The sequence below is a fragment of the Sceloporus undulatus genome, chromosome 1 (assembly GCF_019175285.1).
Source record: "Sceloporus undulatus isolate JIND9_A2432 ecotype Alabama chromosome 1, SceUnd_v1.1, whole genome shotgun sequence".
Classification (NCBI taxonomy): Eukaryota; Metazoa; Chordata; class Lepidosauria; order Squamata; family Phrynosomatidae; genus Sceloporus; species Sceloporus undulatus.
Genome location: NC_056522.1, coordinates 308,609,063 through 308,637,012, shown reverse-complemented (window position 1 = coordinate 308,637,012; position 27,950 = coordinate 308,609,063). Strand labels below are relative to the sequence as shown.

Here is a 27,950-nt window from a genome sequence, read left to right as displayed (position 1 = left end):
AGCTTTGGTGCGGCTTTTGGACTCTTAGGACGCATGCATCATTGAAGTACCATACCTCCAAAGTGACTCGAAGCAGCTTTATTTTGGCCTGTCTGTAACAGGCCTTAGTCTCAAAAGTGTTGCTGGTCACTGTCAGCACACCCCCCCTCCCCCTTTAAATAAAATGCCAGGAATGATTGAAAGCTGAAATTGCATCACATGCAGAGAGAAGGAGCAAACTTACAAGTCCCAGAGGATGGCTGGAATGTGAGAGGTAAATTGCAGAGGAATTCAGTGGGCAGTTTCTTCATGTTAAATGTAGGGTGCTACAGTTAATAGATTTTGCACTCAAGAGTAGATGACTTAAGCATTTTCTGTTTTGGTCCACCATTCTCAGCTATTGTGTTCAAGCAGTTCATATTTGTAGAGGCAAGGTGCACCAATTTTGAATGTAAGAAACTCCATAACATTTTGAATCATAGAATTGGAAGGGATTGCAAGAGCCATCTAATCCAATCCCCTTCAGGTCAGGAATACACAGATAGACCATTGAACCTCTGTCAACCAGTTTCAAATCTATCTAACAGTAGCACTATCTAGCTTACATTTCTCCAGTTTGGCTGCAAGAACATAATGGGGAATCTTAACAGAAAGCCTTATTGAAATCAAGAGACATTATATAATAATAACAACAACAACAACTTTTATTTATATCCCACCTACTCTGATTAGGATTGAGGCAGTTTACAGTAAAAACAATCTGATACGTAATAAAACAACAGTATTCAATAACCCCAAATTCAACCCCCCTAAAATAACAATTAAATCAGTGATGGTGAACCTTTTACAGACTGAGTGCCTAAACTGCAACCCAGACCCCACTTATTTATTGCAAAGTGCCACGTCCCTCTGGCTTTCTAGTAAGAAACTCTGGCAAACTCTGTGCTAGGGCAACAGCATGTGTGCCCACAGAGAGGGCTCTGATTGCCACCTCTGGCATGCGTGCCATAGGTTCGCCATCACTGAATTAAATCATATATACATTAAAAAATACATTAAAATCAACAAAATGGAGGATCGGGTGTGGACTAGTCAGTGAGATGGGCTGGACGATGGTCAATGATCAATTCAGTTCAGTAGGTGACTGATATGCTATTCTGGAAAGGCCTGTTGGATGAGATCTGTCTTGACAGCTTTTTAAAAGCTGTCTAAGCTGGTAATATGACGGATCTCGTCTGACAGGCTGTTCCACAATCTGGGAACGGTTGCAGAAAAGGTCCTCTGGGATGCCACTGCCAATCTGGTCTTTACTGGCTTTAACAGATTCTTCCCAGAGGACCTGAGGGTGCGGGATGGATTGTATGGAAGAAGGCGATCTCTTAAATAGGTTAGACCCAAGCCATGAAGGGCTTTATAGGTCATTACCAACACCTGTCATGGCCAGCTACGAGGAGGACTCGGAGGATGATGAAGATGACTCGGCTCCTCAGGTGCAGTTGGAACCTGTGGCTGTGCCGGGCAGAGAAAGAGAGAGAGGTTTCTACCCCCTTTTGCAAGCCATATGCCTTAGGACAGGGGTAGGCAACCTGCGGCCCACGGGCCGAATGCGGCCTGGCAAGGCCTTGGGACCGGCCCCAGCCCGGTCCTGCCGCCGATTGCCACCGGGGCCTTTGGGGGGGACAATTGTCTATAGAAGCCTCAGAAACATGCATTTATATTAACATTAAAAAAATCAGCAAATTTTTTTCGCGTGTCCTCCCTTTTTTTTAAAAAAGTGTCTTCCATTTGAAAATTTTGTCCTTCATTTGTCCTGGTTTTTATTTTTTTATATTATATATATATATATATATATATATATATATACATATACACACACATATACATATATATTTATTTATTTATTTATTTATTGGCTTCAGCCCCCCAGTTGTCTGAGGGACAGCAACCCGGCCCCCGGCTCAAAAAGGTTGCCTACCCCGCCTTAGAAATGCTCTTGGTAAAGGGAAGTGTGTGTGTGTGTGCGCGTGCGCGCGTGCGTGCCAAGGTTTGTTTCCCCTTTTCCATGCTGAGACTATGACCCTTGGGAGAGTTCCAAAGAGGGAGATGTTGGGAGGGAAGTGGTGCTTTGTTTCCCCCTTTAGACCCTTTGTAACATGCCCCAGTGTTTGACCCTCAACTTATCCATGGGTCATATCAAAATCTATGATTTTGGCTCCAAAAACTGTCCTTGAATTATACATGAGTATATATGGCAATTTATATTAGTGTTTTTTTTGTGGGTTTTTTTGGGCCATGTTCTAGAAGGTTTTCTTCCTGATGTTTCGCCAGTGTCTGTGGCTGGCATCTTCTCTCTGAAGATGCCAGCCACAGATGCCGGCGAAACGTCAGGAAGAAAACCTTCTAGAGCATGGCCACATTGCCCAAACCCCCCCCACAAAAAGCATGGATGCTGGCCATGAAAGCCTTTGACTTCACAATTTGTATTAGCTTTAATAGCAGGAGGGTATACAGTTGGTTTACTAACAGCTTTGAGAGAATTCTCTCACTTGTTTCACCTCTACAGTATGCTGTTGAATTTTTCTTGATCTCAGGTCTTACATTTTCTTTAGTGGGTATTCATGTATGTTTTTTGTATAATATTATCAAGTCATATTTTGATTAATGGTTCCTCTCATTATATGAAATAACAAATTATGATAGTAACTTTGGGATTGCTTGGTGAAATTAATCACACACTATAGTGTGTAGTTAAGACTAATTTGCCAAAATCCTGAAGTTTATATGTGACTCCTAAAGCAGAGTAAAGGCAGATTGCAACAAGAATAGAACTAAACACAGTGTTCCTATAATAATCAATGCAGTATTTTCAGTCACCCAACAAAACGCAATCAATTGTATAAATAGCAGTTTTTAAAATTTAAGTTGGAGCAAGAATATTCTAGCTTTTTGATATATACCATTCTGCCATAATGTAAACAGTAAATCACTTATAATCAATGTAAATTACAGTGGTTTATTCTTTTCCCCATTTATACTTTACATATTCTATTTTGTCAAATTATAGAGAGGTTTGTACCCTGGTCTGTTTCATACTGTTCCCTATAGGTGGATCAAATGAATTCCCTGTAGTAAAGTCTTTTGAAGGGGGGAATAAGCTCTTTCTGCATAGGGAGATCTTCAAGTGTAAGATAGTCTTGTTAAGCAAATGCTACTACTTCTTTTTGAAGTGGTAAGAGTTGAAGATAGCATTTCAGTTGGACATAGTTTTTGGTTCAGTCTTCTGCTTTCTGCATACAAAGCAATTGCTATTAAATATTGCCCTACCTAATACTTTTTGAAATGTGGAGAAGAGCAATAAAGAATTGTAGTGAACTTGTTTAGCTCTTCATCTTCTTAACTTTTAACTTTTATACAGGATCTTCTGACAAACAAGCATTGAAATAAATATTAGACTTCTGATGATTGATGTAGATGTTATACAGTGCACCCGTGTTATACGTGGGCACGCCTTACGCAGCCTCCAGCATACGCTGGAAGCTGCGCCGGAAGAAGTCTTGGTGCGCCAGGAAGAAGTAATGGGGCAGTAAGAGTGCACTATGCTGCCTCAGAGTGTTGTGGTGACTCTTTTGGAGGTTTTTAAACAGAGGCTGGATGGCCATCTGTTGGCAGTGCTTGATTGTGTCTTCCTGCATGACAGGCATTTGGACTCGCTGGGCCTTGTGGTCTCTTACAGCTCTGCTTCTGTGAAATCTGTATTACTATGCCTCATACCACATTTGAGCAAAGGAAAGAGAGAGAATAACTTGCCTAAGGTCACAAAGTGCATTGCAGAGGGAAGACTGAAACCAGCATTTTTCTGATAACATGGCTCAGTTTCATAGCTGTGTTGCACCAGTTCTTCTTTATATTAATTATAGTTCAGTGTGTCTGAGTACCTAATAAACCGTGGAGCTGTGTTAGCTCTCCTGACATACCTTTTCTGTTCAGGGAAGTCTTGGAGATGAGATGCTGAGCAAGACAGATGCTTTATTATATAAAGTCTATAATATTTATTTACCTTATTATATTAACCAATTTAAACCCTTTATTGAACAGCATTTTTATTTTTATTTTAAAATTTAAGCAAATAGTTACAAAACATTGAAGTCAGATGACATTTCAAAGGAGGCATTTGGACAGAATAGCTTTTAAAGAGAAGTACTAGTTATATAAATACAAGCATATCTGCTCTTTTTCTTCAGAACTGTTGTTTAATTGCGCGCACGTGTGTAGATGAGTGGGTTTTCTTAATTGCTAGGTTTCAAAAACTGGTGAAATGAGAAGACCTTTGCAATCATTTTTACAATAAATACTTAGATGACTCTCTGAGCTTTTAGATATAACCATTTGAACATTCTTAATTAGTATTAGTATGGTGGTGGTATGAGTACAAGAAATATGAAGAATATAAAATGGCAGGTAAATGGATGAGGAGAGAATTCAACAGTCAAGGTGTCCTAAATTGACATTTTTTGCTCACCAATCAACATACAGTGGATCCTTGCTATCTGCTGGGATTTGATTGCAGGATCCCCCACCCCCACCGCCCCTGGCATGGATACCAAAGTCCATCAATACTCAAATCCTATTAAATACAACGGCATAATAAAATTGTGTCCCATATCCAAATTGACAAAATCAGGGTTTGTTTTTTCGGAATTTATACAGTGGGCCCTTCCCATGTAGGGGATCCGTTCTCAGAAACTCCCCCCCCCCCCCGTAAAAGAAATCCCACCTACGCTGTAACCTCATTAAAAATAATGGGGCTTGTGCCTGTGGTGTGACGTGGTGCGTGCTCCATAGGCGCACACCCCATTACTACTTCTTGGGTGCACCATGGATTTTTCCAGCACGGCTTTGGGCGTATACTAAAAGCTACATATATCGCGCCCGCGTATGACAGGGGCACACTGTTAATATTTTGAAGCTAGGGATGATTGAACCTGTGGATAAGGAATCTTTGGACATGGATGGTCGATTGTAGCTTTTTTGAGTTTGTTTTGTGTGCCCTCAATGATATTTGTCACATATATTGGTTACACCTCACCATTCGGCAACAATGTTCATACTGTTGTCTGGTTGGCAAATAAATTCTTAATTTGAAAATACAAACTTCAAACTGCCAGGGAGGGAGACTTCTAGGTTGCTTCATTAATTCTTGCTCTCCCATTTTTCAGTCTTCCCTCAGCTATTGGCATTCTGCGGCCTCTAAAATTATTCTTTTCTCACAGACTATTATTTTTTCCCTAAGGAGTTGTTTGTTTTTAATATACAAACCTTGGTTTCCTTTAGAATTTGCAGTTTCTACCTTCTTGTTCGCAGGTGCCACTACTTGGCCTTATAAAAATTTCTACTCAGAGAATCTGCTTATTATCAAAATATTATTTTGAAAAGTTGTAGAATACACCTTGAAACACTAAATGTGACTACTTCACTCTAGGTTTGGGAATAATACATTCCTTCAGATGTTGTGGATAGCAAGTTTCAGAAACCATAGCTAACATAGTCAGTGGTGAGGAAAGCTGGGTGTTTTGGTCCAAGAGCATCTTGGGTGACACATGGCTCCCTTACTCTAAAGCAGTGATTCCCAAAGTGGGCAGTACTCTCCCCCCCCCAACCGATGGTGCAAAAATCCAGTGAGGTGGTAGGGAAAAAGGGGGTGGCAAGAGGGATTTCAAAGTATTGGCATGCAAGAAAGACAAGGGGAACTAGCAGCCTTTAGGACAGTGGTTCCCAACCTTTCTAATGCCACAACCCTTTAATACAGTTCCTCATGTTATGGTGACCCAAACCCATGAAATTATTTTCATTGCTACTTCATAACTGTAATTAAATAGGTGTCTTAGGCGACCCCCATGAAAGGGTCATTCGACCCCCAAAGGGGTCCCGACCCACAGGTTGGGAACCACTGATTTAGGATCATGGTGGTGATGTGGGTTGCATGGAACTTCTCTTTCCCGGGTACTTTAAAACTCCCACATAGCCTTGCTGATTGCTTCATGAAGTGGTGTCTCCCATCCTTTTCTTGCCTGTGCAAGCTTACTCGCCTAGCTACATCTTTTCCCAGCAGAGAAGGGGCCGAGCATCCTGATCTTGGGTAGCTCCGCCTGCAAAGGCTCCTATAGGCAGGAATTCAAAAACAAAGGCCAGGGGCTTGACCCCACCTCATGGGCGGAGCGACCCCCGGTAACCTCAGTCCTCTTCCTGCCTAGCTCCTGGTAGGACGCGTTTTTCTGGATACCTGCGAGATCCACAACTATCCTATTCTTCATCTTGGCTCCCCGGACTTGCCTGGCTTGATTCTCTCTTTCTTCCATCCCTGAATTTTTCCTTTTTTTAAAAAAAAACCTTGCCCTTCCTTGCCTGCCTTCTCTCTCTCTCTCTCTCTCTCTCTCTCTCTCTCTCTCTCCTTCCTCCCCCCAACCATGGTGGATGAGGAAGAGGCCGGGTCAGCGGGCGAGCTTGCTTCCACTCAGCCCGGGCAAGCCCCGGCTTTGCCGGATGCGCGCCCAGAGGCCCACTCCACAGACGACAACCAAGGAGTGGAAGCGTGGCCGCAGTGGGAGGAGGGCGCCCCCTCACAACCCACTGCCAGGGCCAGGGCCTCCCAACCGACCCGGGCAGGGTTGGAGCCAGGAGAGCCATCGATGGCGCACGAGGCTAAAGAGCCGGCGTTCAGAAAATCAAACCTTGATTTTCCATTTTTTATAAGGGACACCATGTGTTATGCCATTATATTTAATGGGACTTGAGCATCCACAGATTTTGTTATCCAAGGGGGATCTTGGAACCAAACCCCAGGGTATAACAAGTGTCCACTGTAGTAGTGGCAGTGATGGTTGAGAAACTCTGGCAAGGCTTGAACACAGGCAACACTTCTATGACTTAGAGTGGTGCCATTTTTGTACATACTGATTGAGTGAACCAAGGAATTACAGCACTTGGTGGCAGGGGAGAAGTGGTAGCAAGAAGGAGCTTTCAAATTTGGGATGCTGCTTAAGCTTTGTGAGCTTTACTGGCACTTGGCTGATAGGTTGGAGCTGTACTGCTGCTCCTGCTTTCTATTGTCAGACAAGCTGAGAGAAAAGGTAGCATAAGAAAGAATGCTGGGGGGAAGGAGGAAGGGATGACTTGAAGCTGCATTGGAAGAAGGGGGAAGAGTATCTGGGGTCTATTCTTGGAGAGAATTCTTCACATTGGAATGATTCCTGTAGTTCTCTCCCTTTCCTTGTCCACACCAGTCTCCGGTCCAGAGCATGTGGCCTCTGTAATCTCACTAGGCACACACACTGGCTGTACCCCTCTCCACCCTGGGAAAGGATTGAGAGGCCTTTCTTGCTGAGAAGAAAAGTGGGAAGCTGGCTACACTCTTCTCCATCCCAGTGCAGAAGGATTTAGAGTCCTTCATTATTGGAGAGAAGTTTCTTCCTTAGCACCCAGTCACCTTTGGAGGAGCAACTGAGCAGCCAGTCAAGCAGTGACCGGGAAGCCTTTTGCTCACACTAGGCCAAAGCAGTTGTGGCAAAGGCTGGCATAGGTGACAAGATTCTCAGTTGCTGCTCAACCAGCTGCTCAGTTGCTCCTCCCTGGGTGACCAGATGCAAAGGAAGCAGTGACCAAGTAGCAACAGAGAAGCCTTTTACCAGTGTCAGTCTTTATTGCAAGGACCTTGGGTCACTGTGGCCAGTCACTGATCAGCTGGCTGCTTGGTTACTGCTCCCAAAATGACTGGGTGCAAATGGGGCAGCCACCGAGATTGGTTGTTTTGAATTTGCAGTAGAACAGTAGACCTAATATAAAGGAATAGCCATTGGGGGCTGCTAGGGTTGTTGCCTTGGAGGAAAGTGGGGGGGGGGGGCAGTAGCCTGAAAAAGTTTGGAGACCATTGCTCTAAAGAATAACATGTCATGAATTTAGTTTACTCAGGCCTGAAGCAGATGGGCCAAAGGACCACGCCGGCCCTGATTGTGTGTCCACTGCATGATGCAGGCCACCACCAAATCTTGAACCAGACTGCAGGAAGGAGCGGATTATACCCGCTGCTTTTGGCCCAGTTCTTATTGCTTGCTGCAGCCTCTGTGCGACTTCTGGGCATGTGTTATCTAAACGCCATGCCTCCAGCGTGGCCTAGTTGGCACTTTTTGCCTGTGTGTTTTGGGCCCCAGTCATATTTAGGCTTTTGCTGCTTAAGTTATTTTTGAATTCTCTCCATAGTATACAGAGTCTTTGGCAGGAATAGAGGGGATGATTCTTATAGTCTTAAAACAGTGGGGTTGCTTTTAAAATGCGTTGAGAGAAAAGGAAAATGCATAGGAAGGTATTTATATTGGCTGCCTCTTTTTTAGTATGTGCTAACTAAATTTGCCAAGTTGCTGATGTATGAAGCCACAGAGGTGCTCTTAGAAGGTCTGACAGTGCGAAAAACCATCTTATATCCTAGTATTTAACTTACTTTGCTGTTTTTAATTCCAATATTGCATTACCATTCTGGTGACAGTGTTTTGAGTGAAAAGAAGATTAGAGAGGAAAACATATTTTTTAAAAAGTGTAAATGGGGTTTCCAGGTCCCTTTTTCCTGTTTTCAGAAACAGCTTAAGTTTATAGTCTTTCCATAATAGGGATCAGAACAGTGGCAGTTGCAAAGTTCTTTCCACAGGTATTAATATCTGAAAGGCAGAAAATCTGTTGAAATCACAATAGAGAGCAGTGTTGAACAGATGGCAAGTAATACCTCTTATAGTAAAGGAAAAGAGAGGAAAAAGGCACAGGCTAATTTTGTAAGGTAAGTCCACCACATCTTTCATTAATTTTCATCACTTGGGATTGATGGACAATCTGGAGGATGTTAATGTGTGACTCTCATAGTATGTGGGGAAGGATAATAGAAGTTGCAGTTTCTTCACTAATTATGCTTTAGATGCCATTTGTGGCAATTTTCATGTTGTCTAGACCGGTCACACAGTGCTTGCTTCATGAGTCAGTGCTCCTTTGTTGTAGATCTGGGCAGTGCAAACTGAAGTGAACTTAGTAGCGGGAATTGTGGGCATTCATGGTGGAGTATCAAACTTGATGAGAACTAGATGAAAGTTTTCAGGGGTGAGAATGCACAAATAAAGCTTGTTACTTTGATCTTTTTCTTGTCCTCCTCCCATTGCCAAATATGCATTCCTGTTCATAACAATTACAACACCCAGCACTTGGTATGTGTATGTTCCTGAATTTTCTCTTTTATTGCTGAGACGTATTCATAATTATGGGTGCTGTTGTAAATGTTTAGAGACACAAATAACAAGGTGCTTCTCTTTTGTGCTATACCAGGGCTTTATGTGCTGAAAATACTGAAGGCAATTAAAATTGTGTGCCTGGAAAACAGTAAATATTACATCGTGTATGCATTACATGAACTGAACAAAGCAGTGCCATCTGCCATATCCTTGTGTTGAGGTTCAGTCATTTTTGTCTAATTCTGCTCCAATTTTTATTTCTTGTTTTAGAGAAGAAAACATTATTTCAAAAACCTACTCCCAATTAATTGTGACCATAGTCCAATTGGGTACTTATGCTGCAGAAGAATCATGTCAGAAGCTTGAGGAAGAAATAGCTTTTGTCCTTATGTATCATCTGAAGCAAGACTTCTTCTTGCCCCTCCCTGTGGTGACATCAGAAACTCTGCTTTGGAGGACTTCCCATCCTTCTGGAGTAGTAGTTAAAGGTGTACAGGGGGTTTCATGTGTGAAGGAAAATCACCACTTCCCGTATCTGCCTTCTATTAGCATAAGCATCCAATTGAATCCTTGCTAGCTAAACTTTATTAAGCTACTCCTGGCTTTTGAAATTTCAGCAAGCATACCATCATATTCATAAGAACTAGAAACATACACCTTTGTTAATATTTTCAATTAAATTCTTCACTCACTAATACAACTTCCATTTTTTTCTATGCTTCTGCAAAGTCATGGAATACAGGCCTGACTACATTTGATTTATCTTCTGTCTTCTGTTTCTAAGGCCATGTATAATGTAGGAGAAGGCAAAGTGCAATTTTGTGATACGTGCAGTCCCCTGAGTTCTTCTGCTGAGGCCACTATGTGCTTCCAAGACTTTTTGTGTTGGTTTGTTTTTTAAATTGACCTCATGGTCTTAAAATTTGGGGGCAAACTGCTAGACTCACTATAATCAGAAGGAAAATGAACAGGATGTAATAGTGAAGATCAACCAGTTTATTTCAGTATTAAAAGCAATACGAATTTGGTAGACCAGGAGAGTGCTATAGTTGTAGTATATCTGGATTTCAGTAAAGCTTTTGACAAGATTACCCCGTGATATTCTTGCAGACAAGCTGGTACAGTAAATTTAGTGGGCTTTTACAGTGTTATAGTTAGGTGGATTTGTAATTGGCTTAACAACAGAACCTGGAGAGTATTCCCCTATGGTTACTCTTCATCCTGGAGGGAAGTGACTGATGGGGTCCCTTAATGTTCTGTCCTTGGCCTGGTGTTGTTTAACATCTTTATAAACGACTTAGATATGGAATAGAATGTATGCTTATCAAATTTGCAGACGACACCAAATTACTGGGAGTAGCTAATATCCCAGAGGAGAGATCAGAATTCAAAATGGCCTTGAGAAATTGAAGAACTGGCCAAAAAGTAACAAAATGAATTTCAACAGAGATAAATGTAAAGTAATACGTCTGGGCAGGAAAAATGAACAATGTAAGATTGAAAGCAGTACGTATGAAAAGGATCTAGGAATCTTAGTAGACCACAAGTTAAATATGAGTCAAGAGTATGATACTGCATCCAAAAAAGCCAGTGCAGTCCTGAGTTGCATGAACATGAGTATAATATGCAGATCAAGAGAAGTAGTAGTCCCATTCTATTCTGCTTTGGTCAGATATTTCAAGAAGGATATTGGCAAGTTGGAAATATGTCCAAAGAAGAGTGATCAAGTTGATCAAAGGTCTGGAAACCAAGCCGTATGACTTAGGGAGCTGAGCATGTTTAGCCTGGAGAAGGGAAGACTGAGAGGTGACATGATTGTTATCTTTAAATATCTGAAGGGATGTCATGTATAAGATGGAGCTAGCTTGTTTTCTGCTGCTGCAGAGACTAGAACATGAGCCAGTGGATTCAAATTACAAAAAGATTCTGTCTAAACATTGGGAAGAATTTTTTTTTAACTGTAAGAGCTTTTCAGCAATGGAACAGACTGCCTTGGAAGGTAATTGAATCTCCATCTTTGGGTGTTTTTAAGGAGAGGATAGATGGGCAACTTTTTGGAGTGCTATAATTCTGTATACCTGCATGAAAGGGGGTTGGACAAGATGGAACTTATGGTCCCTTACATCTCTAAGATTCTGTCATTGGATAGAATCCAATAGATCTCAAAATGACTTGGTATTCCTGTCCCCTGCTTTTGAACAACTCCGGTTTAATGGATAAAAAATGCAAGCTTTAGAGCAGATTAAAATTCTGCTTTTTGCTTGCAGATTTCTGGTGGGAAACATTTTTGAAAAAGCAACTTGTTCAACATATTTCTATAGTTTTAGACTTTTAACTAGTAATTAGACTTGGCAGACTAAAGAGAACAGAACAATAAAGCAAGACCAGATTTCTTAAAGACTGTTGGGAACACTCTTAATGCCATAGGTCATTGCTTTTTTGATTCTAGAAGCATCTTCATTATTGAATCCATTTATCATGCTGTTATGTTGTGTTCTTTATTGCACCTTGACCCCTCAGCCCTGAACAAATTTATTTAAGCTAATAAAACGTTGGTGTTAAAACATTTGGTGTTAGCTTCAGGCATGGACATTCTGTGTAACCCTCTGGAGTATTGTATAGGGATATTGTCCTTCTGAATCATGCAGCTTGGTTCTTTTCTTGTTGCACCCCTGGATCTTTTTTGCATTAATATGTCCAATTTCCACTGTGTTTTTGTCTCTTGATATTTTCACAGGGCTCTTAATGCAAGTGAAAGTGCAGAGGTTTAAAATCAATTTTGGCAACCTCTCTTCAGGCTGATTAAAGAAAACATCAGGAATGCACTGAGGGTTTCCTCTGAATGCAGGGCAGCTAGGGTTTGGCTGGTGTCTCTTGTGCCTTCCCCCAAGAAGCATGCATTTCTCCCTAATTCTGTGGCTTCTCTGAAGAACTCTGAACACCTAGAAGTGCTATTAAACCTTTTCTGAATCCAGCCCTTTAGCTTATTGAAAAGGGAGAAGAATTGCCTTCTGGTGTGCTGCTTCCATGGAGTAGAGTGACAAGAACCACTTGCTTATAAGTAATAAGAAGATTTCAGACTAGCCTTTGATATGATCCTTTTGTATTTGTGGGGATTTTGTGTATGGGGGGAGGGAGTACTGTACATAGTACATATTTGGATATTTCCTGAAATACTTGAATGTTTTTCAAATATATACCGCCTCATTCCACACATGGAAGTACTGTTATTCAGGAACATTTTACTACTTCTTAAGTCTGATGATTGTACAAACCATCCCTCAGAGGCCAAGGATAAGTGGGGTTTATTTTAGTAGCATGTTGCATACATTTTTAATGACGTTTTATAAATGTTGCCCACTTCAAGCCCTCAGGGATAAGTTGGGTTATAAATCTAAATAAATAATAGGCTGTATCTTGAAGACTGTTAAGAAAATGAATCTTCAATGGAATATGTCTAGTGAAAACTTCTTCAGGATTATTTTGCATTTAGCTGTATAATAGCTGAGTGTTGAACTAAGAATGTTCTAGACTGGAGCACTTGTTAAAAATTCCATTGATTTTTCTGTGTAAACTGGAGAATGAATTAACCTGAAAAAAGATGTAAGATGCCCTTATAATTGAGAATACAACTTCCTTCATCATCCTACTTGATCACAGACCTTTGGATGAGGCAAAGATCTGTGGTTCCCATAGATCATGGGCCTTTAGTTTGGCAACTTCTGTCCTACTGAATATCCTTCCAGCTATGACTAGGCATCTTGACATTTCTATGGATACATAGGAGGATATCACACGACTGAAATTGGAAGTATAATCCAGTGTCATCCTGAACGCAATCATGCGTATTCACGTTATTGCGCGAAAGGTTACCACACATTATCACTGGCAGTCCAAACGCACTCTGAACGCAATCATGTGTCAATCCACAGTTGAGTAAATTCGGTGAACTAGCGAAGTCACAAACCCTACTCCTAGGCAATTTTGCACTCAGTGTGCAATTGTTAGGTGTGATGTGCATGTCTCCGTTGGTTCTGGTCCCCCCTCCCCCAATCTGGAATTTTGCTTCTGCTTGTCATTCAGCATTTCTGAGAGGGGGCTGCTGCCTGCTAATTAAGAAGCATGGACCGGGAGCTATTGGATAACCATTATATTCATGTTTTAAGGTGACAAAAGTGAATATATGCTCATTTTAATGTGAATAGAGCATGTTCTTTCAACCATTCTTCCTGGCACCCCTCCAACCTCTTTTGTAAATTGGGGATTTCTTGGTTCCTCTCTTTCACTCACCTAAATATGCTATGCTCCAGTTATCTGGAGTCTCACTGAGCCTGTGCAAGGGTGCCAATTCGCAGTTAAGAACCCACAGATGTGATGGCTTACTTTGCACAGAATCTGGGTTGCATTTGGGGAGGCCATTACTGTGAATTTAAGGTGTGATAAGTAATCACATAATTGTGTGAATTTTCGAATTGACCTCGCTATCTTCTCTTTCAAAATTGAGAGCCTCCTGTCCTGTTTGATAAACTCGATAAACACGCATGGAAAGTTAGTGTATTAGTAATCTGGACTATCAAGAGGCTGAAGGAGAGGTGGCTTGTTTGGCTGGAGAATTGGGGTGGGAGAGGATGAGGAGGGAGAGATAAACAAGTTCCGGAAGGGGAGACAAAGGGAGTATGGCAAGTCTGAGATGAAACAAAGAATCTTGATGGTGAAGTCGAAGGCTTTCATGGCCTGCATAGTTTTTTGTGGGTTTTTTGGGCTATGTGGCCATGTTCTAGCAGAGTTTCTTCCTGACATTTCACCAGCATCTGAAGATGCCAGCCACAGATGCTGGTGAAATGTCAGGAAGAAACTCTGCTAGAACATGGCCATATAGCCCGAAAAACCCACAAAAAGCTAATCTTGATGGTGTTTTAACCAGAGCTTTAGGATGCTTAAATAGTTCCTCCTTTCATATTTCAGTTGCTCTTATTCTGGCCACTAGAGGAGAGCAGAGCAGCCAAGAATTGATCCCTCATGTTTGGGTAGCATTGCCTGGTGACAGCTCCTCCCTCCATATCCTAACTGCCATTGTTTTGGCCTTCCAAGGTGAAAAGAGGAGACTGCATCAGCTGAACTTAATTTCTTCCTCCACTGCATTCCCTTCTCCTTTTGTGTTCTGTCCAACTGGATTATAAGACTGAGGGCAGAGAGCTTCCAAATTAACTTTTGCAAGCCACTCTGGGAGCCTTTTTGATTGACAGATGGGGTATAAATACAGTACTTTAAATAAACACATATTAAATACATACTTAGAGATCAGAGACTGCACTGAGAAGAGAGAAGGTTTAGAAACATGGATAACTGTGTCTCAGGACTCTGAGAAGAAGAGGAACAGCAGACATAGCAGAGATTTGGGCTTCAGGGTTTAGATTCTGATGTTGTTAAATACTTTTTCTTCCTGGGGTGAGAACCAAGAAAATATCCTGTATTTTGAGTGTGTAGCGAACAGGCAGTACCCAAGAATCAAAGTTCTGCCCCCCACTACCAAAAAAAAAAAAAAAAAAAAAAAAAAAAAACATAAAAATAAAAAAAAAATAAAAAGGAAAGGGAAGATTAACAATGTTTTTGTTTATTGTTCCCCTGAAGTCACTTAATTTGGAAAAGTCTTCGCCGTAATTTTGGACAAAGAAAAGGAAGGCCACAGGAAACCCACTTATTGATAATAATACAGGGCATTAATTTAGTAGTTATTCCTGTCCTTTGGATCTGTGAAGGTAGCTAGAAAAAAAGATGAGATGGAAAGAAAGAGGTTTCCCCACTTGGTTCTTTTTGCATTAAAGACTGATGTTCCTTTTGAGGGAAAGCATTGTACAATTGGCCCTCCCTATGCACAGATTCTTTTCCCACTGATTCAAGCATCCATGGCTTTGAAAATATTAAAAAAAAATCCCAAAAGAAAATTTTGGTTTTGCCATTTATATAAAGGGCACCATACAATTGTATTTAATGAGACTTGAGCCTGCATGGATTTTGGTATCCACAGGGGGTTGTGGAACCAAACCCAGGGGATACCAAGGTCCCACTGTAATTTTCTGAAGCAATTATCATTGGCTTATATGACCAAGTCTCAATTTGCTAATTAAAATTAAAGATGATGAGAAGCTGCTAATTTTTCTGTATAGCCCATCCTTACTCTGATTGGGGTGTTATTCTCATAACTTCATTAGCTAGGCAAAAATTAACATCCAGTCTGGATAAAACGTATGTCTACTTCAGAAGAAAGCGTATTTTGAAGGCCAAGCTGTATTTGCTACTTCACAATATAAACAATCGGTTCTTTGAATTGTAATAAAAGCTTTGGTTGACAATATGATTGTTTGAAAAATTTAGAACACTCCACGTGACACTAACTTATTTTCATCTTATTTCTGTTGTAGTACGTGTTAATTCTGGCTCAAAATATTATTTGTTATTTTTGGAAGCATAAATAGTGCTAGGTAACGTAAACTATTTGCCTATCCTGTAAACTGAGGTCTGCTATGTATATGATTATTTTTCTATCCTGAAAGCAGTACAGTACTGTACAAGAAAAAACAAAAACCCTTGGAAACAATGTGCTATAAGTCTCACGCAGTAATTCCATGTGCATTCACTTTACTGCTTCCATGTGATGTCCATGCAGGGAAGTAGACGGGCAGTTGTATCCAACTGTGTATGCATGGGCAAAGTGATGAATGTGTGATTCCCAAGTATGCCAGTCCATGTGTTATATTCAAGTTTCTCTTAAAAAATGTGTGCAGGAAATGTTAACATTTGAAATAAGCCTGAGAGAAAATAGTATCTGAGAAATAGATAACCCCCTGCTTTAGCTTTAATTTCTGATTTGTGTGTGTCATAGGGTGATTCCCCCCTCCTGTCAGTTCCCTTCTGTTGCAGGTGATAGAGGGAAATGCTTCTACTGAGGTGCAGGCGCGTGTGAAGACTGGGTCACAAAGATTTAATTTTTAGGCATATTATATTATATTTATTGTATTGTAATATAATATAAAACAATACAGTGGTACCTCGGGATACGAAATGCGCGGGTTACGAAATTTCCGGGTTACGAAAAAAATCCATTCAAAAAAACTGTTCCGGCTTACGAACGTTTTTTCGGGTTACGAAAAATTTTTTGGTGCTTTTCGGCGCTATTTCACACGAAATCGCGGCTTTTCCCCATTAGCGCCTATGGGTTTTCGGCTTGCGAAGGCTTTTCGGGTTACGAAAGCGGCGGCGGAACGAATTAATTTCGTAACCCGAGGTACCACTGTATGTGCAATAATGAAAAAGGGTGCCATTTAACTAATGTCAAAGTACAGTGGAGTTTTGCTATTCTTACATGACAATAAAGCATATGAAGCCAAAACAAACAAACAAACAACAATTTGCAAGTTCTTCTAACTTTAAATGGAAGACGTAGCTGGACATAAGGATGATTATAACTTAATTTTGCCAATTAAAGGATATGTTTTCTTCTTTAGGAGGCTTTTGGAGTCATCACTCATTTCACTATCACGTTATGATGGTGCAGGATCCCGGGAGCATCCAATCTATCCTGATCCCGCTAGGTAAGGACAAATTAAGTCACTGATAGTCTTGTACATTTGTATGAACCTCCCTTCTGATGTAGAATAGATGACATGCCTTCTAGTTTTCTTCACACCATGTCAACTTTAAGAAAAAGGGAGTATGTAGATAGATAGAAGAAGAAGCAGCACTGAAATGATTTCATTTTGTCAGTTCCTTGTTTTTAGAACTCACCAAAGCCCTATGCCAAATTACATCTCTTCCTTCAAAAGCCACTTTTCCTGTAAAGTTTTCGGCCCATCCCCTTCATCTTCATCCCCATCTGAAATGAAATGTATTTCATGTATGTGTAATAGCGTTTTATCATAATCATTCCTTTTTAACTTTAGCCTTCCTTCCCTTTTGTCTTGTGTGTGAATATAAATATGTGTTCATTTCAACAGAGCTGCATCTGCATGTGTTGCTTATGCTTACTCTGGGGGCCCCAAAACCCACTACAGTAATAATCCAGTTTGAGACTGCTTTAACTGCCTTGGCTCAGTGCTATATGATCCTGGGAACTGTAGTTTACTGAGGCACCAGAGGCCTCTGACAGAGAAGGCTCAATGTCTCAAAACTACATTTCCCAAAATTCTGTAGCATTGAGCTAGGACAGTTAAAGAGGTCTCAAACGGGATTATTTCTGAAGTGTGTTTTGGGTCTATGTCACTGTTGAGAAAATGGGTTTAAGGGTTTACTTTACATACCAAGAATTTTGGGACCTAGGCTATACAATTTCTGATTTAGATAGCACCAGAGATAGAGAGAAAGTGTTTTCAGAGCAAAACACAGACTACTTGACCTTTCTAGGTAATATTGAAGAAGATAATGAAATCAGAAGCTTAGAATATAATTTTGCTAAATGTGGATATTGTGAATCTGCTTTATTAATAGTAGGTATTGAATTATGCTAATAACAATAAGATGTTGATGTCTTGGATTTGAGTAAGAGGGAGGAATTCAGAATTCAGTAAGGGCTAACACAGACCAGCTCTAAAAGCTGGCCTTCTGATGGCTTGGGGGTATAGACGCCACCCCCCCAAGATGTCTTGAAGCCACCCAGTCAATCACATGGCAGTGGCTTCAAGGTGTCTTAGGGCTATGGTGTTTAGACACCACACACTTAGAAGCCACCTTGGAGCTGCAATGGGGCGCCTTAAACCTGGCCCAAATAGGAATGGATCTTTTCTGCTTGTATTTGGGCTGGATTCCTGGTAGATTGGGGCTGTGGCATGTATAATAATCTTTAAATGCAATAATTAAACTACACTGATGGCAAGTCCTTTTGAAAAACACAAATTCACAAAGAGGCTATTGTAATTTGGAAAAGCTAAAGTTTATGAATGTGGATACACACACAAAATCTCTACCTACATATAGACTAGCAAGGTAGGGAAAGATGGATGGATTATTTCTGAAATGGCTACTTTCTTTGAAAACTTCTGTGCGGTTGATATAAACTCCCTTCAAAGAAAATGACAGCAGTAATGACCACTTTTGGACATGATGAGAACTTTTTTAAAAACTAACTATTGATGGAAACAAGTTAGAGAACGTTAGGAAATATCTCTGGTGAAAGATGGGCATAACAAGAAAACAAAATTTCTGACAATTATTTCTGAAATGTCATTAATAATAATAATAATAATAATAATAATAATAATAATAATAATAATTTTTATTTATATTTCCTGCCTTTCCCTGCAGATCTAGGCAGGATTACAGCAATAGAAACAACACTACAAGATAAAAAATTACATATAAAATACACTCAATAAAACAGTAAAACCCCTATCAATACAATACATAGACTAAATCATCATTTAAAATACATATCTTTACAAATAGAGGTGGGGTATTTCTAACTCTCTTATAGCAGATTGGGTGGATAGGCCTGCTGGAAGAGATAGGTCAGAGATTAAAAAAAATTATTTGCAACACACAAAGGTACTTAAAAGATGCAGTTCTTTCAGCATTTTATAATTAAATACAAGTTTACTGCTGGGGGGAAGGTGGCTAGATTTAATCAGGCTCACAGATTTTCTGCATCCAGCCCAATGAAGGTCTGGCAGAGGCCCTGCCACTCCACCTCCAACCCCAGGCTTGGTTACAAATAAATGAATGAATGAATGAATGAATAAATAAATAAATAAATAAAAATATTGTATGCTAGAAAAGCGATATATTACTTAGGATCTTAATTGCATGCTAAACAATAAACCATTTAATTAAGTCTTCTCCATATTTGAATAGAATTTTCTGTCTCTTCACAACTCTCAAAGATGCTTGATTTATATCTTGCTTCTGAAAACATCTGTTGATAAGATTATGAGTTAGTTTGACTGTCTGTTACTCAAAGTCAAATATAAGTAACCATTTCTTTTGCGAATATTGTGACTTGCCTGTTAGGCAAAACATAAGAACTTTGCTGGATCAGATTTTTAAAAAATGTGGTCTATTTAAAACAAACAAACAAACAAACGCTAAAACAAAATTCTTTTATTATCTATAGAAAAGATGTATTCAAATACTCATCAGTATGTCATAATCAAATGAGGTAAGTTAGAGAAGTAGGAAAGATGTCTCTATTTTGGCTACAGATTTAAATAGTGAAGTTGCAGTTCTACATGTTCTTAACAAAGAAGCATGTCCCATTTTATTTAGTGAGTTTTGCTTCTGAGCTAACAGTGACCTTTCATGTTCTCAGGTTGTCTCCTGCTGCTTATTATGCCCAGAGAATGATCCAGTATCTTTCACGCAGAGATAGTATTCGCCAGCGCTCCATGCGATATCAGCAGAATCGTCTCCGCTCTTCCTCATCTTCTGCTTCCACCTCTGAGAATGCAGGTCCCGCTGTAGAAGGAAATGATCTAGAGTTTGAAGACTTTGAGTAAGTTCTTCCTACACAGAGCCTGTTCAAAGACTCTTTTCTCTTCTTTCAAGGTGTCTTGGATATACTTCAAAGATAATAATTTGTACCTCACAAAATGTAAAAGATTAATATTCTGTTATTTTTATATTTATAAATCTTTACACTGACCTCTTACCGCTGACTTTTTAAAGTGTTAGAAATAATTTAACAGCTTAATTTGACCTTAATGTGACAAAATTGATGACAAATTAAGTACATTTAATGTATCTGCTTTGAGATTAGTATCAGTCATCAGGGTCACTGTATGGTAGTTTTATTTGTGTATGTGTGTTTGTGTACTTTATTAGCCAGTGCTTCCATCCAGTCTCTGTTATGTTATTAAGAGTGGAGAGCACTTTTGAGGACAATCTTTTCTTTTTCTTTTTCTTTTCTTTGTCTTTTTGCTAAACCAACATTGTGGATTGAGGTGCACAGGTAGATCTGCATTTATTGATAGATCTGTGGATTTCATTAGCCCAGCCTGTTGGCGAAAGCATAATTTCTAAAACAGAAATCCAGGAACATGTGGAAATACTGTCAACTCTATGCAGTTCTAGTACTCAGAACAAATTTCTGGGTTCAGATTTCTTTAATCCTAATTATATGTCTTTTATACCACTTGCTAGTTTGTGGATCCTGGGGTTCTAATAAAAAACAAAGTAGATCCTGCAAATCTTAATTGTGCAGTTGATTACACAGTTGTCCCTCCATTTTCACTGACTTTGAATCCACGGTCTCGGTCCTTCACGGACAGGCAAGCAGGAAGGATTTAAAAGGTGTTCACACAGAGTTACACGTGGGAGCATGTGGCCATTCAAGCCAATGGGGCTTGAATATTTGTGAATTCCCATTTTTGTGGGGGGAGGGATCTGGAATGGATCCCCCGGAAAAATGGAGGGATGACTGTAGTGTGTAAATAGGGAATTGAAAGGAAAGAGTATGACTTACTCAGAATAGAAAACTTATGATTGAGCAGAGTGGTTTCATATTTCTTGGTCCAGTGCTGTAACAATGAATGTAATCTGACTTTGTGTGTGTTTGTGTGTCTTCCAACTCTATGATTCTATAATCCAAGTAGCCTGTCAAATTTATGGCAACCTCATCAATTTCATAGGGTTTTCTTAGACAAAGAGGTGGTTTTACCAGTTCTTTCCTCTGAGATATAGCCAACAGCACCGGGTATTTGTTGGTGGTCTCCCATCCAAGTACTAATAAGGGCTGACGTTAATTTCCAAAATCAGACATGATCTGGTGCCTTTAGAATATCTGGGCCTTCTTAAGATGACTTCATGCTGGGTACAAAGTACAGTGAGCCCGCACCATACATGGGCTTCTCTTCAGAACAATATAATAATTGGTATGTTCACACATGGCACATGCGCCATGTGGCGCTGCATGCACACACTCATTATTTTCAATGGGGCGTGAACATACGTGGTTTTGCCCTTATGTGGGGTGGGTGGTGGTGGTTTCTGGAACGGATCCCTTGCGTAAGGGAAGGGAGGACTGTATGAGTAAACCCTGCAGTCAGCAGTATAATAGTACAGTAATCCTGTGTTATTAGGTATTCTGCCTGGTTTAGTCTGTTACTCTGTGTCTTGCAAACTGATTTGTCCTGAGTACTTTTCAGATGAACAGTGAATATCTGCAGTTATTTTCCATAATCTAATATGATATAGCTTTAATCTAATATTCTGTGGTACCTGATGACCTGTTGGTTAGTTTTATTTTCTAACCATCTGTTTTTGAACATTCCTTTTAGTTCATTCAATTTTTGAGCAGATTTTAGATAACCATCTACATTGTTTTCCCTCAGAAACCAGTCTGTCATTTTCTGTTATTGTGGGTCTTCATCTGATCTTTAATCTGCTTGTCTGGGTTAAATTTTTGTCATTGCTCAAACTCCAGTGTCTGTCTGGAATTAGGGACATGGAGAACTCCATCACACTCTGCTTATTCTGTATTGTTGCCAGTAGGGGTAGAAATATGACTCCTTTATGCCCTTAAATGTTAGTTGCACACCTTTTGTGAGCCAGGTAGTCTGAATTTGTCTCCTTCTGGAACAGCAGAAAATAATCTTCTAAAAGAGAGTTGATGGTGGAGGCAGAACCCTTGTTCTTTCATGCTCCAGCAATTAACTACTTGGAAGCATAAGGGAATGAATGTGTCTTCCTTTTTCATTCTGGTTTTGTTTGTGTAAGATGTAAATGAAGGCAGAGGTGTAGAAGCATCAGCCGCCTAATAGCTTTCCCCAAGCAGCACCACAGGCTGCAGAAGTAGGAGTGAGGCAGCCTGCTGGGGCCTATTGAGATGTGGAAAGCTCAGCAAGAGCAACCCTCAGTTATTTCCATTACTGCCTCCTATTCATCCTCTTGAGAAGGGGTTCGGCTGCTAAAAAGAAATGGTACATTCTTCATTCACAAAGCTAGGCAGATACCTGTGGAGAAATGTGTTCCCCTGCAGATAATATTCACACAGGGAAGAGGTCCATTCAGGAAAGCGATTCAGTCAGCCATGCTAAGACCAGAGTTTTATTTCATGCTGAGTGGGGAAAGAAGTGTGTTTCTGTCCTATGCCCTAGCTGTGCTTTTTGGTAACAAATGTTCCATTGTGATCTTAGCCCTTCTGTGCATTTGAGGTATTCTCTCCATTCTGTGCAGTTATCTTCCTTGGCTGGTAGAGAGCCTTTGAGGTGGAACCTTTCCCTACTAATATTTCACAATGAATTTTTTTTTTGGCTGAATGTCTTGGTTCATCCCTTTCTTTGCTTTTGCACTTTTTTGTAGTTTTAAAAGATCAAATTATATAACTTTTAAAAAGCCCACACTGCCTTTCTTGGTTGGGAAGGTGAGGCTTTTATCTTTCCCAGACCAGAAAGGGTAAGGTTCCTTCCTTTTCTATGCTCTGTATTGTTTTATTACATAAGGATATAAGTATACTAGAGGCAAAGGATTGTATGTCATTATTTGACAAGAATAATGTATACGGTCTCCCTTAAATAGTAGTTTGTGTTGTTCCTGGTGTTTGAGGAAATGACTTCTAGACTTTAAACTTCATGTGTGCCTAGTCAGGATAACAGAGACTTTGTGACTTAATTTAAATATCTGGATATTTAGTCAAAATCCACAAAAATGTGATACCTTTATTATACCAGCCAAAATTCACAACATACATGATGTAGGCTTTTGAAGCTCCACTGGTTTCTTCATCAAGCAGGGTGTTAAAAATAGGAGAAAGGAAAATATGAGAATGTTAAGAGTTGCAGGGCTACATTTTGTGAAGATGTTGTTCTCAGTTAAGATGGTATGGAGAGATCTCCATGCAGGTAGAGAATATTCTCCCCGATCTCTGTTTAATAAGGAGGAGGGTAGCCTCACAAAGGATAGACACAGCCTGGCTCTCAAAGGAAGCATTTTTTGTGTGTGTTGCTAATTAAATTTAAATTTTTATTTCCTGGACTTTAAGACTCTTTGTTCCCTGGTGCCCACATGGTCAGAAGGAAAGGCTTCTGCTGTATGTAGATCCCTCCATACCATCTTAATTGAAACAATAACAACATCTTGACAAAATGTATGCCTGTGACTCTAACATTGTTGTATTTTTCTTTCTCTTGTATGATTTCTTCTATTTTTTTATTTTTTGTTTTATCAGATAACAAGCTTATAAACAATAGAAATAACAAACCTTGGGAATGAGCAAAGAGAATTTCCACCCAATAATATATTCTTTTGAAGTAAAAAGATCCAAAAGGGGAAATCCTAGATCATTTTGTTACAGTTGGGTGGTCAATGTCCAAGATGTCCTTCCAAAAACCAGCTTGGTGCGAAAGTGGAGCAAAATGAGATATTATGGCGGTTTACAGACCGCCAAATAGTACGTCATCAATACGTACTAGGGTTAGGAAGGGGCGGTGCTTCCGCACCCCCTAACCCTAGTACGTATTGAATACGTACAAGATGGCGGCGCCCTGTTCATACGGGCGCCGCCATGTTTACGTACTGGACGCACAGCGTCCAGACGTGTCGCGCCGCTTGTGACGTAGCGAGCGCGCCCCTGGCGCCTCGCTACGTCGCAAACGCAACGGTAAAAGAAGCTCCATTTTGGAGCTTCTTTTTTCGGTCCGCGCGGGAGTCGGGCCGTCTGAAGGCTCCGGCTCCCCCGTGGACCTACTGGTGGCGGCGGCAGACCGCCGCAAAGCGGCGGTCTGTACCCCGCCATTGTTGCTCACATAATCACTAAAAACAGACGGGTCCTCAATGAATGTGTGTGTCTTCTTTTGTCTGGATCTGTTCTTAAAGGAATAGGAAAGTTTTTCCAACAACCATATGTCCCAGACCTTCTTCCACCAGTTTTCAAGTAACAAATTCCCTGTCTTCAGTTCTGGATAGAGAGATTAGAGAATATTTAAAGTCTTTGGTATTGTAGATGACTATTGGTTTAGCTGGAAAATAAGGCTGGACAAAATGTCACTGATTTGTTTTATAATGTCAGATATCAGCAACAATATTGCTTTCCAAAAAGCATTGATCCTAGAACATTCAAGCCACATGTATACGTAAGAACCTTGAACCTTATAGCCTCTCCCAACAGTATGGTGAAACATTTTTCAATATCTTTGAAAGTTTCATGGGGGTAAAATCTCATTTGTATGTTGCTTTTAAAGCACTTTCCTTTGCAGCTGCCGATTTTGATTTATATATGGAGGAGGACCAGATGCTTGCCCAGGTTTCCTCTGATATAAACATATTTAAATGTAACTGCCCGATTATTCTAGTAGAATGATTTTTGTTTTACCATAAGTGGACTATATTAGGTTTTTGTATATACAGTAGTGGCCACTCCTCCCTTGGATTGTCTTTTATCTATACAAATGGATTCATAAAAAGTTGGGCTTCTAGAACTATAGCCTTTTAGCAAGATGTGACATGCAAAGGAGAGGACTTGCACCATTTGGAGCCAAGTAAGGATGGTTTGTCTCAGCCTTCCTGCATCAAATGAGTCCATTATCCTATATATTCCACATTTTTCCAATTTCTGAAGTAGGCTAATCTATCTGTCTCATAAAAGCTGGGATGCACTAAAAAGGACAGATAGGTGAGGGATCAGGGACAATTAAGTGCGCCCATTGTTTCCATATGAAGATGAAATTGTTGAGGAATGGATTATGCATGTCTCTCAATTTTCTCTGAGCCTTAGTAGAAAAGAGGAGATTAAGATCAGTTAAATTATTATCCTCTAGTTCCATATGAACCCATTTAGTGGAATGTGATTCTATGACAAATTGGGAGAATTGGTTCAGTTGAAAAGCATGAAAATATGTCTTGAGTTCAGGTATCGCTAATGCACCTTCTATAGCATTGGTGAATTAGGCCGTTTTGGGAAATCTGGAAAATAAAATTGGTAATTATTTTTTGCCAGACCTTAAATTTTTGTGAGGCTGGACTAATAGGAATAGATTGAAATAAAAAGAACAATCTTGGGGTTGGAAACATCTTTACCAAGCCAATCCTGCCAAGGAATGAGAAGTTCAGCTTTTTTCCATCCCCTTATTTTAGCTTTCATCCACTTAATGACTGGGTTACAGTTTCTAGGGACTAGCTGAGATAAATTCTTTGTGATGAGAATGCCCAAACAGGAGAATCCAGAAGGCCATGTTTGTAAATTAGAAATACAGTGGAACCTTGCCTTACGTGGGGGGGTCTGTTCGGTCCCCCCCCACGTAAGGCGAATTCCACCTATGCTCGAGCCCCATTATAGTGAATGGGGCTCATGCACAAGGTGGCACGGTGCGTGCGGCAACCACATGCACCATTGAAACTTGCAACATGGCGTCCGCATAAACCGGCGCGCCCGCATATGGAGCAGGCATGCTGTACTTGACATTTTCTCTTGATCTCGATTGGGAGACATTCATATACGTTATTTTGGATTTGTGGTAATTACTTCTGAGCCCTGAGAATTTTCCAAAGGTATCTAGGATGCTCTTTAGGACATAGAAGGATGATTCAGGATTCTGGACCTCTAAAAAGATGTCATCTGCATACATCATTATTTTATGGCCATTTATCTGAGGTCCTAACACACTCGAATTTGATCTGATCATTTCAGCTAGCAGTTCTATAGAGATTACAAAGAGGAGTGGTGATAGTGAGCAGCCTTGTTTAGTGCCTCTGTGTAAGCTAAAGGTTCTGAGCCTATTCCACTGACCAGCACTGTCCCTTTCAAGTGCCCGTAGAGATGTTTTATTGTAGTAGTAAACTTGTCTCCAGGGTTCTCTTCTTGTGTTTTCAGAATGAAGATGAATCTTGACCTGTGTCAGCTATGAGGTGGAAAACCCTCACCTAAAACTTCTTTGAATAGGTGGAGTAAATGGGAAGATAATTCCACATTAAGAAGTTTGTAAAACTCTCTTGAACAGCCACCAGGACCAAGAGATTTGAATGGCCTCAGTTTACCTATCACCTGTTTTATCTCCTCCAATTCTGTTGGTTTGTTCAAGCATGATGGGTGTGAATCAGAAAGCTTCTTAATACAGTGGACCCTTGTTATACGCTGGGGTTTGGTTCCAAGATCCCGCGTGTATAACAAAATCCGTATATGCTCAAGTCCCATTAAATATAATGACATAGCAAAATGGTGTCCCTTATAAAAAATGGATAATCAAGGTAAATTTATACTTTTTTGGAACATTTTCAAACCGTGTATGCTTGAATCCATGTATAAAAAATCCGTGTATAAGAAGGGCCGACTGTATTGAGAGATTTTATAAACTCACTAGTGGCTGTGTCACAAGTAGCTTCCAATATGTATAACTCTTTATAGAATTTGCTGAATTCTTGGACAATATTTGCTGAAGAGGTGTCCAGACCAACTTTACAAGTGGATAATGCAGTTATTAATTTTCTGTTTACCTTCTTTTTAACTGCTCTGGCTAGTAGGCACGAGTGTTTGTTATTAAATTCATAATGGTATGCTTTGGTATATTGTAGTGCAACTGAGATTGATAGCATTTCTAATTTGATTTTGAAATTTATCATTTGCTAGAAGGGGAGGATTAAAGCTTCAGATCCAAGATCGCTGAGACCCCTGTCCTATCCTCCAGTGCATGATAACTGGCTGATGGTCAGAGCATGTGATGTCACTGATTTGGACATCAGTAATCTCAGGAAGGAGCAACTTAGAAATAAAGAAAGAGTCAATTTTGGAGTAAGACTTATGGGCTCTGGGGGGGAAAAAGTATATTGCCTCTCGTGGGGATGCATGGCTCTCTAGGGATCAATGAGAGAAGCCGAGTTAATGATATTTAACAAAGGTGAGCTATTTTAGCACAAGATAGGATTTATCCAAGTTATAAAAGATTGGAAGAAGACTTTTTGATTTTTATTTGGGGACTAGAAGGTGGTGGGAGTAATCTGCCTGTCTGCAATTGAACCCTTTAGAATGATAAAGCATATCTCTTATCACTAGTTCCTCTATGAATGAGCACAATTTGTCAAGCAACTCCTCTAGCTTTCATAGAGTCACCTGTCATATATTGGGTCTGGAAAACTTTTCTGGAGAGGATTAGTCCTGCTCCCTTCCTATAGGTCTCTTGAAGAAATGTAATATTGGTTTAAATTTTTCAGATAATTTGTAATTCATGAACATTTAGGACAGGGGTCAGCAACCTGCGGCCCACGGGCCGGATCCGGCCTGCCAAGGCCTTCCTGCCGGCCCCTGCGCAGTCCTGCCGCCGATTGCCGCCGATTTCCCCCGTTTTCACGCTGCTCTGGCCGCCATTTTGTTTTTCAAAATGGCGGCCGAAGTCTCGCGTGACCTCAGGATGGCAAAGGTCACGTGATATTTTGGCCGCCATTTTGAAAAACAAAATGGCGGCGCCCATTAGGAGGCCTGGTGCAGCCCCTCAACCACTCCAACAGGGCTCCAGGGGCTGCAGCAGGCCTGCATCAGGCTCCACCTTGCCCTCTGCCCTCCTCCTCCTTATGAATAGAAGAGCAGGGAAAGGAGGAGGAGGAAGAAGGAGGAGCCAGCCGGCCACAAGAGCAAGCCAGAGAGAGGTTGGTTGCTTCCTTAGGGGAGGGGGGTTAGCCTTCTATTCTGAATTGCATTTTAGTAGTTTCCACGCTAGTAACTATTATTATTATTATTATTATTATTTATTTATTTATTTATTTATTTATTTATTTCCCTTGGTGGTCTCTTTGCAA

At 40.4% G+C, this 27,950-nt stretch overlaps 2 protein-coding genes across 6 annotated transcripts in view; both read left to right on the top strand.

Moving 5' to 3' along the window:
* The window catches only part of AMBRA1 (autophagy and beclin 1 regulator 1), a 346,870-nt gene that overhangs the window by 73,992 nt on the left and 244,928 nt on the right, over positions 1-27,950 (top strand). Inside the window, 2 exon segments of the mRNA XM_042446971.1 lie at positions 16,748-16,834; positions 19,540-19,722. Coding sequence (XP_042302905.1) covers positions 16,748-16,834; positions 19,540-19,722 — 270 coding nt within the window.
* CKAP5 (cytoskeleton associated protein 5) overlaps positions 1-27,950 on the top strand; it is a 537,335-nt gene that overhangs the window by 353,826 nt on the left and 155,559 nt on the right. The window lies entirely within an intron of this gene.